We start from the raw sequence: 12,813 nt of genomic DNA on the forward strand, positions 1-12,813 counted from the left end.
AGAATGAAGTCAAGAATCCTTTCAGATAGAAAAGGTGGGAATGAATAACACCAAAGCCAGGCTCAGATCAAGATAGATATTCTCAAGAAGTTCAAAGGTGAAGAACGGATAGACAAAGAAATTCATTGAAGCCAATAAAATGCCAGGAAAAGGGTGGCTTTAGAACAAGGGCGGGCAACCTCAGAGTTCTAATGACCCTCCATTGAATTTCAGAAGGCAGCAACTCTCCGGCCACCCTCCGCCATAATCTCCACCCCTCCCAAAATGTTAAATTAAAAAAGAACTCAAAACCCTAAGATGTATAGTCATATTTCTGTCACACTGAGTGGAAATTAATTTCATTCAAGATTTTTTTTGAGAAAGGAAATCAGTTGGATGGCATGGGGACTGTTTTTGACCCCCTTTCCCCCCAAAAAACCCAAAACACTTGGGGTTCGTGGGTCCTGGCGCAAAGTGGCCTATGGGGGCTGCATGTGGTCCTTTGGTTATACTTACCTGACTCTGCTTTATAGAAAGGGGAATATTTAACTGACGGAGAAGGAAATTTGATAATAGCTTTTACACAAACAGTGTATAATAGATTGACTTAATTGGCTACTAAGGCAGTTGCTACCCCAACTCACTTTTTAATGGGCTAGGATCTAACATGGTCTCTTGCTTTCAGATCTCTGTGCTCCAATCCAGATAGACTTGAATGTGACTGTCAATTAATAGTCCTACTTGCCTCTTTCTTTTTAAACACTAAAATTGTGTTATATAATGGAGGGTTGTGTGCTTGGTAATGCATTGGTCTTTTGAGTATTTTTCAATTTTACTACTGATTTTAGACCTTTTCTCTCTAACCCCCCCCCCCCCCCCCGGGCCCAGAATTTCCTAGTATTTAATCTTACTGTGAATTCATTTTCCTAATTGGAGTTCGGTCTGGTGTATTTCAAGAAATGCCATATATACTCATATATAAGCCACCCTGAGTCCCCTTCGGGTGAGAAGGGCGGGATATAAATGCAGTAAATAATAAGTAAATACATACATACATACATACATACATACATACATTTTAGACCAAAATCAATTTTTTTTTGTTTACTTATCCATTAATCAATGTTAGTAGTACTGTATCTTAATTCTTATCATAAGAAGAACCATTCCCTTCTCTGCGTAGAGTGATTTATGGCAAGAGCTTAGTCCATTCCAGGAGAAGCGAAAAGAAGCACCAATCTCCTCTACTTTCTCTGCCATGGTTCTACTTCTACTTTTTTTTTAAGTCGCTGGGCTGGAAGGTGGAGGGCTGGACTAAGGTCTCAGCTTTCATCACTCTAATCAGAAGAAAAGGGAATGGGTCCTTTTTAGAGAAGAGTGAATACTGTGCCTTAACTTTGATCAAAAAATGAATCATCCCCTTCTCCGGCTTCCTGTGGCGGCATTGACACTTTCCTCTCTTTGCAGAATGACCCTTGATTTATCCACAAGTCATATCAAAAGCCATAATTTTTACCCCAAAACCTATCTTGACTTATACACTATGTTGAGACATAGACGAGTATATAATAATAGAAGAATTAAACTGTACAACCTTAAAAAGGAGCAATGCTTCCACCTGCCATCCCAAAAGTCTTTAGGTTCCAATTGAAGCCAGAATAAACTATGCATCCCGCCAGCCAGCATTTTAATATACAAATTGTAATGCATATTGGGCTTACGTAGAGCTTTATTGCAACCACTTACAGTGACAAGTAATTACTGCTTTCACTTAATAATTATAGTTTTATAATTTTAATGCTTTTATTCTATTGTCAATGTTGTTTTGATAAGTGTTGTTTTACACATGTAAAGCATTGAATTTTGCCATTAGTTATGTTGGGAACCGCTTTGAGTCACCCTAGGGGTGAGTAAGTGCAAATCAATCAATCAATTAATTAATTAATTAGCATGGCCCTATTTTTTTGTTTGTTTTTTACATTTTTCATTCGTAAATTGATGAGGAATACCATCCATCCCTCTTTTTGCAGTGTAACTATAACTTTTTAGTTCCTTGCATCATTATGAGAGTGTGACCACACTAAATGAAGGAGAAATAACATTATGTGCCTCAAACCGTGTCCTATGTTTGGAACTTTGGCCAGGATCCAGTTGGGTATTTAATTGATTGAAGGCAAATTCTGAAACTACCCTGTCTAGAGATCTAGAAAAATTTCCAAAGCACAATGTCAGGTGACACAGAAGGCTGGGAGAGAGTGAATAGCAGAGTGGCTTGTGAAGGCTGCACTCTTCCACAATCTTCTTACCAAGCTTTTGCTGTCAATATTAGTACGAAATGTATCCTGGCCTCTATCTAATTATTTTTTAAAAGTCACTTTCCAAGCTCTGATCAGAACAGTAAATTTGAATTGAACACATCTGCTCACAACTTAACAAATTTCCAAGTAGGATATGGATACTGTACATGTAAACTGATACAATCATTAGTCAAAGATATTATTTTTCTATAAAAAGTATCTGCATTTCACTTTCTTCTTTCTTTCTGTGCCACAAATGGACATGCTTGACTGAGACTGAAACAGTAATATTTTAACTAAAATGTATGAATGTACAGGGCAGCACACACTAACCTTATTATGGCATGTTTTTACAGATGAGGATCAAAATGATAATACTGAGATAGTTACTAATGAGAAGATTCCTGAATGCACTGTTACTGGTGATGGTGAAGATCAACATACTAATCTAGGAAATGACCTTAACTCTGATGGTAATGCAACTAATAGCTATTACTAACATTCCCATTTCATGTTTAAGTCTTGTGATGATTTTCCCAATGTTTTGTCTATTTTGGGCCTTTATATAATTTGGATTCATTCTTTTATTATTATTATTAAATCCTTTTCTGCTTGCTTAACATTGTTCCAATTAATGATAGCATGTTCCCTATATTTCTAATATGTGATGTTAAAGCACTCTAACAAGATGACCACACGATGTGCTGGATGTCTATTTCAGATATACGGTATTTACTTTCCATAATGATGGATTTAAATGGAGTTTACATTTGGAAACTTATAAAAAGCACTTTTTTTTTGGAAGGCCAAGGCTGCAGCCCTATTCTTGATTACCTGGGAGAAAGTCCAAATTAATTTAGTCAATCTTACTTCCAAGTAAATATACATGAAATCAAGTTATAGTTCAAACTTATGAAAAGTTTAATTTAACTTCTTTGTTAGTCAAAAATAGCTTCTCACATAAATAGATGCAGTGTGTGAACAAAATCAGGTCACAGCTTTTTTCACTCTAACTATGGAATCATAGTGTTTTGTTTTTTCAATCAGTTGGCTCTATGCCTAACATAGTAGTAAAAACATGATGATGATGATGATGATGATGATGATGATGAAGAAGATGAAGATGAAGATAAAAAGAACTAGTGGTATTCTATGTGAAGGAGAGAAGTGGTCTTTTTAGACTGGTCTTCAAAAAGTACTACTGGTATAAACTCATTTATAACCTAAACACTGTGCTTCAGCTTCTGACATCTATAGCAGAGGATTTGTTTAGACCTTTTTCTGCCTTTATGTTAATCTCTCCTGACTGCTGTAGAATAGAATTCATTCACTTCAACCTTCCTTATTGTGATCCTCGTCCAGACTAGTACTGTGCGCTGAAGTAAAACTGGTTGCACTTCTAGAAAACTCTTTGTAACAAAGTGGGAAAATTACAATGATCTAACAGAGTTGTAAAGAAAAGAAATACAAAAAAGAATACAATTTAGTAGCATCTTCAAGACTAATTTTTATTTTATTTTATTTTGTTATTTTTTTGCCATAGCAGTCAGTGACAAGAATTTTCTTTGGGAACTACAGTAGCTTAAAAATATTTTCTCTGCTTAAGTACAGATCCTTGTACAGCCAGTTCTATAAGGATACATACAGACTTCTCTCTCATTTTTGGCTTGCTTGCAGTATCTGTAGTACAACTATAGAATCCAGCATCAGTGTGTATACTTAAGAAAGTATATTTTACCTTCCTTAAAAATGAAGGGATCTTGGCCTAACATTGATATTCTTCTAAAATTGAGTGTGCCATTTGTTTTCAAACTGTAGAAGGTAGAGATTTTGTCCCATTTGGAAATTATGGGACAAGTGAAATAGCACAAATTACTTTTGGGCCAAGTAGTATGATATGAGCAGCTTTATTATAAGTCCTTCTAGAATAGTAGTCACCGGCCACTCAGATCATTGGAGGCCCTTTGCCACTGGAAAAAAATACCCCACAATGTCCCCAGAGGTATAATGAGCAATCTTCCCTCCTTTTTGAATCTCTGAATGTTTTGGCCCCAAGAAATACTTTTTGTTCAATGGGAATTGACCCAGAAATCAATTTTGGAGTCATTTTATGTTGGGGGGGAAAGCTTCTGCTAGACCTAAAATGTTATCCCTTTGTAAATTATTATTATTATTATTATTATTATTATTATTATTGAGGAAAAACAACAGGAAAAACTCACCCATTATCAGGACCTCAAAATCGAACTGCAAAGGCTCTGGCAATAAACCAGTACAGGTGGTCCCAGTGGTCATCAGCACACTGGGTGCCGTGTCAAAAGATCTCAGTTGGCATTTGGAAATGATAAACATTGACAAAATCACAATCTATCAACTGCAGAAGGCCACCTTACTTGGATGTGCACACATCATTAGAAAATACATCACACAGTCCTAGATACTTGGGAAGTGTTTGAGTTGTGATTTTGTGATATGAAATCCAGCAAATAGATCTCGTTTGCTGTGACATACTGTGGTTTTGTGTCAGTATATTATTATTATTAATAATAATAATAATAATAATAATAATAGGACCCTGAGGACATGTTTTCACACTTCTGTTCTAACCTGATCTTGACCTTTTCTTTTTGAAAACTAATCTAAATTCAGTCTTTTAAAATGCATGTAAAATTGTTTCATTGTTCACTGTCATTTGGTCTGAGCCAGGTTCCTGTATTTTCAGAACATAATGATGGAAAGAATTCATTGAAAAGAAAAAGCCTTTGAGTAATTAACACATGCAGCTTTACAAAAAGACAGAGTGGTAATGCTGCAAGTCTATAAGATTACTGAATTTATTACAAACTAGATCTTAAGTATTTGATTTTCCTGATTATTTCTAAGAGGAAGCCTGGTAGTGTCTTGGGAGGTTTTTCTCCTGGGTTCTTCAGATATTCTTCAGAAAAGTGATCATGACCCAAATGCTTTCATGTCTTTCTATATTATTTGGTTAGGGTTTTTTTTTTCCTAGCCAGGATCTGTTTATGCAACTATGCACAGCCTCCCAATAATCCTTGAAATTTTGCATACCAATATGTTGATATTACTATTCCTCTGCTGTAAATTGGATAAGGGCCAGCATGGTGTAATGGCTTGAGCCTTGGATTACGGCACTGGAGACCAAGGTTTAAATCCCCACTTGGTTGTGAAACTCAGTGAAAGACTTTGGGCATGTCACACTTTCTCAGTTTTAAAGGAAGGCAAAGACAAATTCCCTCTGAATAAACAGTGTCAAGAAAATCTAGTGGTAGGTTTGCCTTAGGATCACCATCAATCAGAAATGATTCAAAGCACACAACAAATTGGAGAGGTGAAGAGATCACCTTGTCTAAAAGTTTGGATTCCAGAGAGCATACAAACCATAATTCACTTCACTATGCTGCTGTAGTTCTCATTTCTCATCTTAAATCTATTATTTATCATATGAGTATGCATGTATGCCTAAATGCTCTCAAGCAGGGATCCTCAAACTAAGGCCCGGGGGCTGGATACGGCCCTCCAAGGTCATTTACCCGGCCCTCGCTCAGGGTCAACCTAAGTCTGAAACAACTTGAAAACACAACAACAATCCTATCTCATCAGCCAAAAGCAGACTCACACTTCCCATTGAAATACTAATAAGTTTATATTTGTTAAAATTGTTCTTCATTTTAATTACTGTATTGCTTTTAAGTGTTTTTTTGCACTACAAATAATATATGTGCAGTGTGCATAGGAATTCATTCATGGTTATTTTCAAACTCTAATCCGGCCCTCCAACAGTTTGAGGGACTGTGACCTGGCCCTCTGTTTAAAAAGTTTGAGAACCCCCTGCTCTAAAGGTACTAGATCCGGTCTAATCTTGGAAGCTAAGAAAGATTGGCATTGGCTAGGACTTGGATGGGAAACTTACCAATGAAAACCAAGTGATGAAGGTTATATTTCAGAGGAAGGGACTGGCAAAACCGCTCTTGAGTATTTATTGGCTAAGAAACCTTATGAAATTCATAGCATTGCATAAGTCCACAGGTGACTTACATATACACACACATTTGTATGTATATATTATAGCTGTAGACCACTCACTGTAAAGTGTTCTGTCCTATATAATAAATTCAGTGCTATATAATAAATTTAAAAAATCAAGATAAAACCAAAAGCAAAACATAAAAACACAGCAGCATCAGAAGTCAATGTTGTTATTTTTTAAGCCAACAAAAGAATTGTATACTAAGATGTAAAATGTCTGGGAGGATGCAAAGAGTTGGCACTAAAGTGGCCATGACTTAGGCCAAAGTAGGGCAATGCATTCCATAAATGGAGTGTTACCCTTGAAATTCCTGACTTGACTTTCCGTGTCTGGCACTGAATGGCTCAAGTCAGCAGATGTTTGGGTTTTTCCCCCCCAGAATGAAGTCCATATATTCCTGTTTAAATGTATGAGGTTACCATCACAGGATTCTTAGACATCATCCTATCAGATCTTCTTATTTTCTTTTGTTCCTTTTTTAAAGAAAATGATAGCGGAAGGAAAGAGGAATTAGATCATAGCACAAAGGAAGAAAAGATCATTATGAAATCAGAACAATTGAACTTTGCTTAACTCCTCCCTCTCTAGTGCCATCATCATGAGCCAGCTTCCTTTCCCTTCACCTCACTGCAACTGCTATTTATGTATATTATATACTAGCCGTTCCCTGCCACGCATTGCTGTGGCCCACATGGGGGTTCTGTGTGGGAGGTTTGGCCCAATTCTATTGTTGGCAGGGTTCAGAATGCTCTGTGATTGTACGTGAACTATAAATCCCAGCAACTACAACTCCCAAATATCAAGATACTATTTTCCCTAAACTCCCCCAGTGTTCACATTTGGGCATATTGAGTATTCGTGCCAAGTTTGGTAGAGATCCATCATTGTTTGAGTCCATAGTGCTCTCTGGATGTAGGTGAACTACAACTCCAAAACCAAAGGACACTGCCCACCAAACCCTTCCAGTATTTTCTGTTGGTCATGGGAGAACTGTGTGCCAAGTTTGGTTCAATTCCATCGTTGGTGGGTTCAGAATGCTCTTTGATTTTAGGTGAACTATAAATCCCAGCAACTACAACTCCCAAATGACAAAATCAATTTTTGAGTGAATTATTATTATTATTATTAATTATTATTAAACTTTATTTGTACCCCGCTAGCATCTCCCGAAGGACATACATTGGGTTATTAGGTGTCTTGTGTTCAAATTTGGTGTCAATTCGTCCAGTGGTTTTTGAGTTCTGTTAATCCCAGAAACGAACATTACATTTTTATTTATATAGATAGAGAGATTTTCTCATAATGGATTTTCCAGGGGCATGTTTATGTTTGTCCATAGTAACCAAGCTCTCTCAAACTGTAACCTATGTAGTAATAGCCATATTCTTACTTTTTTATAGAGAATCTATGTCTAGATGTCAGTGGATAAATGTATATCACTGTTTCATGTGTTGCTTTAATTCCAGACTCAAATTATACATCAGTGATAGACATTGATCAAATTGCTTCTCAGCCTTGGATCCCCACCTGTCATGACCACATGCAGCAAGGTTTAAAAGGCAGCAAATCACTAGGCACATGGGAATTATGAGTAAAGAACTGACATTAATAATCAGTTTGTCTTAATTGTTTACACTCTCACATCTTGGACTGAATATAAAGCTTATTTATTTACTGAGTACTATGTATTGATGCCTCATATAAGTTCCATTATGGGACATTTGACAGAAACTTATAGTAATTGCAATTATTCTGCCTTTGCAATACTGAAAGCCATTCTGATGGCGAAAAGCGATTACTGCTGACGTTAACACTCCAAGTAAGATCAAAACTGCTACCTTGCTTGTTTGGGTAATAGATTAGGGAGAGGATTATAGCAGGAAGCAACAGACAGTATAAAAGGACCATTACAAACTTCAACACCAAAGCCAAGACGTGGAAGTTAGAAAGGTTAAAGCTCAACCATGGTGTTTTAATTTATTGTTTTTAATATGTATGCTTTTTGTATTGATATTAAGATTTTTAAAACTGATTGTCCTTTTTAATTGGTATTTATTCTTATAACTATGGTGTATGTGTATTTGCCATTGTTTTTTAATCTGTTGTTCCCCAGTGGGTAAGAAATAATTGGGGTTGTAATTGTGAACAATTTCTTGTAACTCTTGTATTCTGGAGACAAGAAATAAAAGATAAATATGACACCCCACACCTGGTCTTTAGATAAGAATAATACTTTTATAGAGATTCTAGTGTCTCAAACAATGGCCTCAGCGTCCATTCGGGAGCCCTGTAAAATAGGGCAGCCTTATCCACACCAACAAGGATATTTAGAGACAAGGGGGTAAAGTTGAGAATGAGAGAGTGGAATATCTGTGGCCAGAAAAAGAGGGGTAAGCCCTAAGGTGCTAGGAAAAGTACTTGTTGTAAAAGTAATTTAAATAGTTCAAGTATTTTAATTACATGCTATAGGCTTCTTCAGACCCATGTAGATATTTTGCTGTCTAAGGCATAGCAATTAGCACCTCCTACACACATTAATGGGAGAATATGTATTGTCGAAGGCTTTCATGGCTGGAATCACTGGGTTGTTGTAGGTTTTTCCGGGCTATATGGCCATGTTCTGGAGGCAATTTTTCTCCTGACGTTTCGCCTGCATCTATGGCAAGCATCCTCAGAGGTAGTGAGACCTACAACAACCTAATGGGAGAATTCTATCTGGAGGCAGGAGCCCCCGGTGGTGCAGTGGGTTAAAGCACTAAGCTGCTGAACTTGTTGACCGAAAGGTCACAGATTTGAATCCGGGGAGTGGCGTGAGCTCCCACTGTCTGTCCCAGCTTCTGCCAACCTAGCAGTTCAAAAGCATGCAAATATGACTAGATCAATAGGTACAGCTCCGGCAGGGAGGTAACAGTGCTTCACGCAGTCATGCCAGCCACATGACCTTGGAGGTGTCTACAGACAACGCCGGCTCTTCGGCTTAGAAATGGAGATGAGCACCAACACCAAGAGTAGGACACGACTGGACTTAATGTCAGGAAAAAACCTTTATCTTTACGTCTATCTGGAGGCAGTCATGGGTGTTCTTTTGTGTGCAGTTCCTCTGCAGATTTCTGGGTATTTAAAATGCAGTAATGACAACTTTAAAAACTAACATCTTCCTGGCCTTTTGTGATAAAATCCCTCTCCATACGCAGGTCTCTCGCTTTTAACAAATCCATGACAGAGATGAGATTCGAGTTAGAAACTTCCTGACTTATTTCAGTCTCTCAACCACTAAATAATACTCGTTCCGTGCAATCTGATTTGTGATTGTAAAAAGATGTTTGAGTTACCATTTTGATCATGCATGATCTAATAGCACAACCCTATACATGTGTACTATGCTTTGCTTCAATGAGGCTTCATCTCAAGTAAGCATGTGTAGGACTGCAGCCAAAATCAATTATGACTGTCTTGAAAAATCAGTACAAATGCTGCAGCTTCCAGTATGCCAATGTTTTGGTCAAATTATGCCAGTTTCTTAAATAGATGTACTTCCACAGATGTATATTTCTAGTTATAGACTTATACATATGCATATGCTGGAGGGAAACTCTTCTCCCAGCAGTTCTTCAACTTTCTGGAGGGGTTAGGGCAGCCTTTTCAAGGGGGTAAGCTATGAACTAGTGAGGGGAAATTAATCTCTCCCCCCCCCCCCCCCGCCCCCAAATTGAGTAGTAGCGCTTTTTGTGAACACAACCCTTTCATCTCCGTTAGGCAAGATCCTAGGTATGGAAAGAAAGAAGGTCTGGAAGACTTAGTTCTATTGCCATTGTCATTTTAATTGTGTCCCTTTCAACTATTTCTGTTACCTGATGATTGATTCATTTATGCATGTACTTTGTTTAGTGTCCTCTTAACTTAAGACACCAACTACATAGATTTTTTTCCTTTGAAATTTTGCTTATGGGTGATGTTTGTTTACTCATTTTTAAATTTTTAAATGCTACCAACATGGATATTTTTCTAGCTTGATTTTTTTCCATTATAAAATATGAACATTATGTCCATTTGGTCACGTGTTTGGTTTGTTGCAAACATGCAGGTAGATTTTTAATGTTGCAGATCTTTGAGGCATGGAGCGATATGTATGAAATTATCCTATTCAGATATTTTTTAACTTACAAAAGAGCCTCAACTGAATTCAGTAGGAATTAATTTAAGGTAAGAGGCAATGGCATGACTGAAGACTGGGTTCAAATCCTTGCGCAGCCATGAAAACCCTGACAAGTTGTATACTCTCAGCCCCAGAAAAAGCTACCTTAGGGTCACCATCAGAGCCCCTGGTGGCACAAAGGGTTAAACCCTTGTGCCAGCAGGACTGCTGACCAAAAGGTTGACGGTTTGAATCCAATGAGTGGGGTGATCTTCTGTCTGTCAGCTCCTGCTTCTCATGAGGGGACATGAGAGAAGCCTCCCACAGGATGGTAAAACATCTGGGCGTCCCCTGGGCAACGTCCTTGCAGATGACTAATTCTCTCACGCCAGAAGTGACTTGCAGTTTCTCAAGTTGCTCCTGACACCAAAAAAAGGGTCCCCATAACTCAGAAACGGTTTTAAGTCACATAACAACAGCAATAACAACAAAATGTTATTGTGCAAAAATGCCTTTATATTTTAGTGAGAGAAACAGTTCGGGAGTATGTCACATGCAGCAGTGAACATCAGATCATGTTAAGCCTAAATCATTTTATTTGTAAAGAGGGACTGATCTATGCAGATGCCCAGGCAGATGACACAGTACATGATGGAGCTGGGACTAGTGACACAGCCAGAGAGCACCTTGATACAGGGGATAAGGGAGAAGGAGGCTGCCATCCCATGTCCCCGGGCTGCCTCTTCCCAGGAATTGTAGGATGGCGATGAAGACAATTGGAACTGTCAAACCATCCCCACAAACCCTACATTGGGGGGAAAGTACAAATTCTGCCCCCGAGTTTAGACTTCCCCCTGACTTCGGCTAACCCGAGACAAGGTAACCTTAAAGTAACCTTGCCTAATGTTATCCCGCATTAGCGTTGTGTGGTGTTTGGCTGCTGTGAGGCGGATTCACAGCTACAGTGGATCTGTGTGTATGTGGCCTACATTCCATCTAAATCAGTAAGTTTACATCTAAAACATTTTGTGGTCATAATAATATGTGAAGTTCACATAAAAGCATGAGGAGACAGGCATCAAGAGTCAACTTTTTAAAACAAAGTTTTTTCCCCCAAAAGAATAATCAAATGATTACTGTACTAGAACACATTTAAAACTGGAAGTTCTGTATTCGGTTTCCAATTGAAAGATCACAGTTAGAGCAATGTACTTTTAATCTCTTAGAGTAATTCATTGTTATAGGGCCTCTACATCTAAATGCATGTTTCTCTTCCTCCCCTTTCTCTCTCTCTCTCTCCTTCTGCATTGTGGTATTTGCATATTTAGCTGAACAGAACAGCAAGTTGGTGGATCTGAAGTTGAAGAAGCTCCTAGAAGCTCAGCCACAGATGGCAAATTCAGTTTCCAGTGCTGCTCAGAAAGCCCTTGATGACAGAATGGTGCAAGAGTTGAAGGTAAGTTTCTGAACAAAGTGTTTTGTCCCAGTCAAGGTGGTTCAGGAACAGTCATGACCCTTTGGATTTGAAAAGACTTAAAATGAATTGTGTGCTTTACAATGAAGTTCAGCTCAAAAGTGCTGTTTATGTCTGTGCAACTATATCATAACATTTGCCTGCATTTTGAGAAATGTGACTTCAGCATATGGGTAGTGTGTGGTGTCTCTGCACTGTTTTCATGCTTTTTATTTGTACCATAGTTTCCTAAATAACAGGATTATTAGGTTACAGGAAGTGGGGCACCTTCTCCTACTCCCCCTGCAGCCAGTTTAGTCATTTACATAAACTAGAGCAAGGCCATCATTCAGGCTTCTTTTCACCACTACAATGGTTGCTTTTGCTTTGGAATTGGACGATTGCATGGAACAAAAAAAAAGTTTCCCAATGATTTTGAGGTAGAAGTTTAGAAAGATATGTTTGCGTCTCATATTTCTTAGGTAACGAAAAAATACTCCCACACTGGGGGTGGGGGGTTGCCCGTCTTCTTATTTCTCATGTCCAGTCTTTGTCTCTATGTACACAGATTTTGAGATATATATATAAGTATACACACACACACACACCCTCCAGCTAATCGTCTTCATTAGTCCATGGCTATTAGTCCTAAGTGAAAAGACTGCGAGGGCTGTGGGGGTAGCTCCACTCTTGGGTAACTTTTCACCCACCTGCTGCAGGCGGTGGGCATATACGCTGCTGACTGAAAGGATTTCCTTCCCCAGATACAGAGAGGCTTTGAAGTCCCAAAACAATGACTTTCATTGCTTTTTCCCTTACACTGTCGGTTCCGATAAATTGGTGATGAAAGTGTGTGGCAGCAGCAGAGGACTTTCAGTCTCTATCTTTGAACAAAGGGAAG

At 38.3% G+C, this 12,813-nt stretch overlaps 1 protein-coding gene across 4 annotated transcripts in view; it reads left to right on the forward strand.

Moving 5' to 3' along the window:
• EHBP1 (EH domain binding protein 1) overlaps nucleotides 1-12,813 on the forward strand; it is a 265,747-nt gene that overhangs the window by 183,929 nt on the left and 69,005 nt on the right. For 2 of the 4 annotated variants that reach the window (XM_060784566.2, XM_060784575.2), the window contains 2 exons: nucleotides 2,633-2,749; nucleotides 11,788-11,915. In XM_060784566.2, the coding sequence (XP_060640549.2) occupies nucleotides 2,633-2,749; nucleotides 11,788-11,915 (245 nt within the window). The remainder of the gene's footprint in view (nucleotides 1-2,632; nucleotides 2,750-11,787; nucleotides 11,916-12,813) is intronic. The other 2 variants (XM_060784585.2, XM_060784592.2) reach the window with 1 other exon arrangement.

This window comes from Anolis sagrei, chromosome 1, assembly GCF_037176765.1.
Source record: "Anolis sagrei isolate rAnoSag1 chromosome 1, rAnoSag1.mat, whole genome shotgun sequence".
Lineage (NCBI taxonomy): Eukaryota > Metazoa > Chordata > Lepidosauria > Squamata > Dactyloidae > Anolis > Anolis sagrei.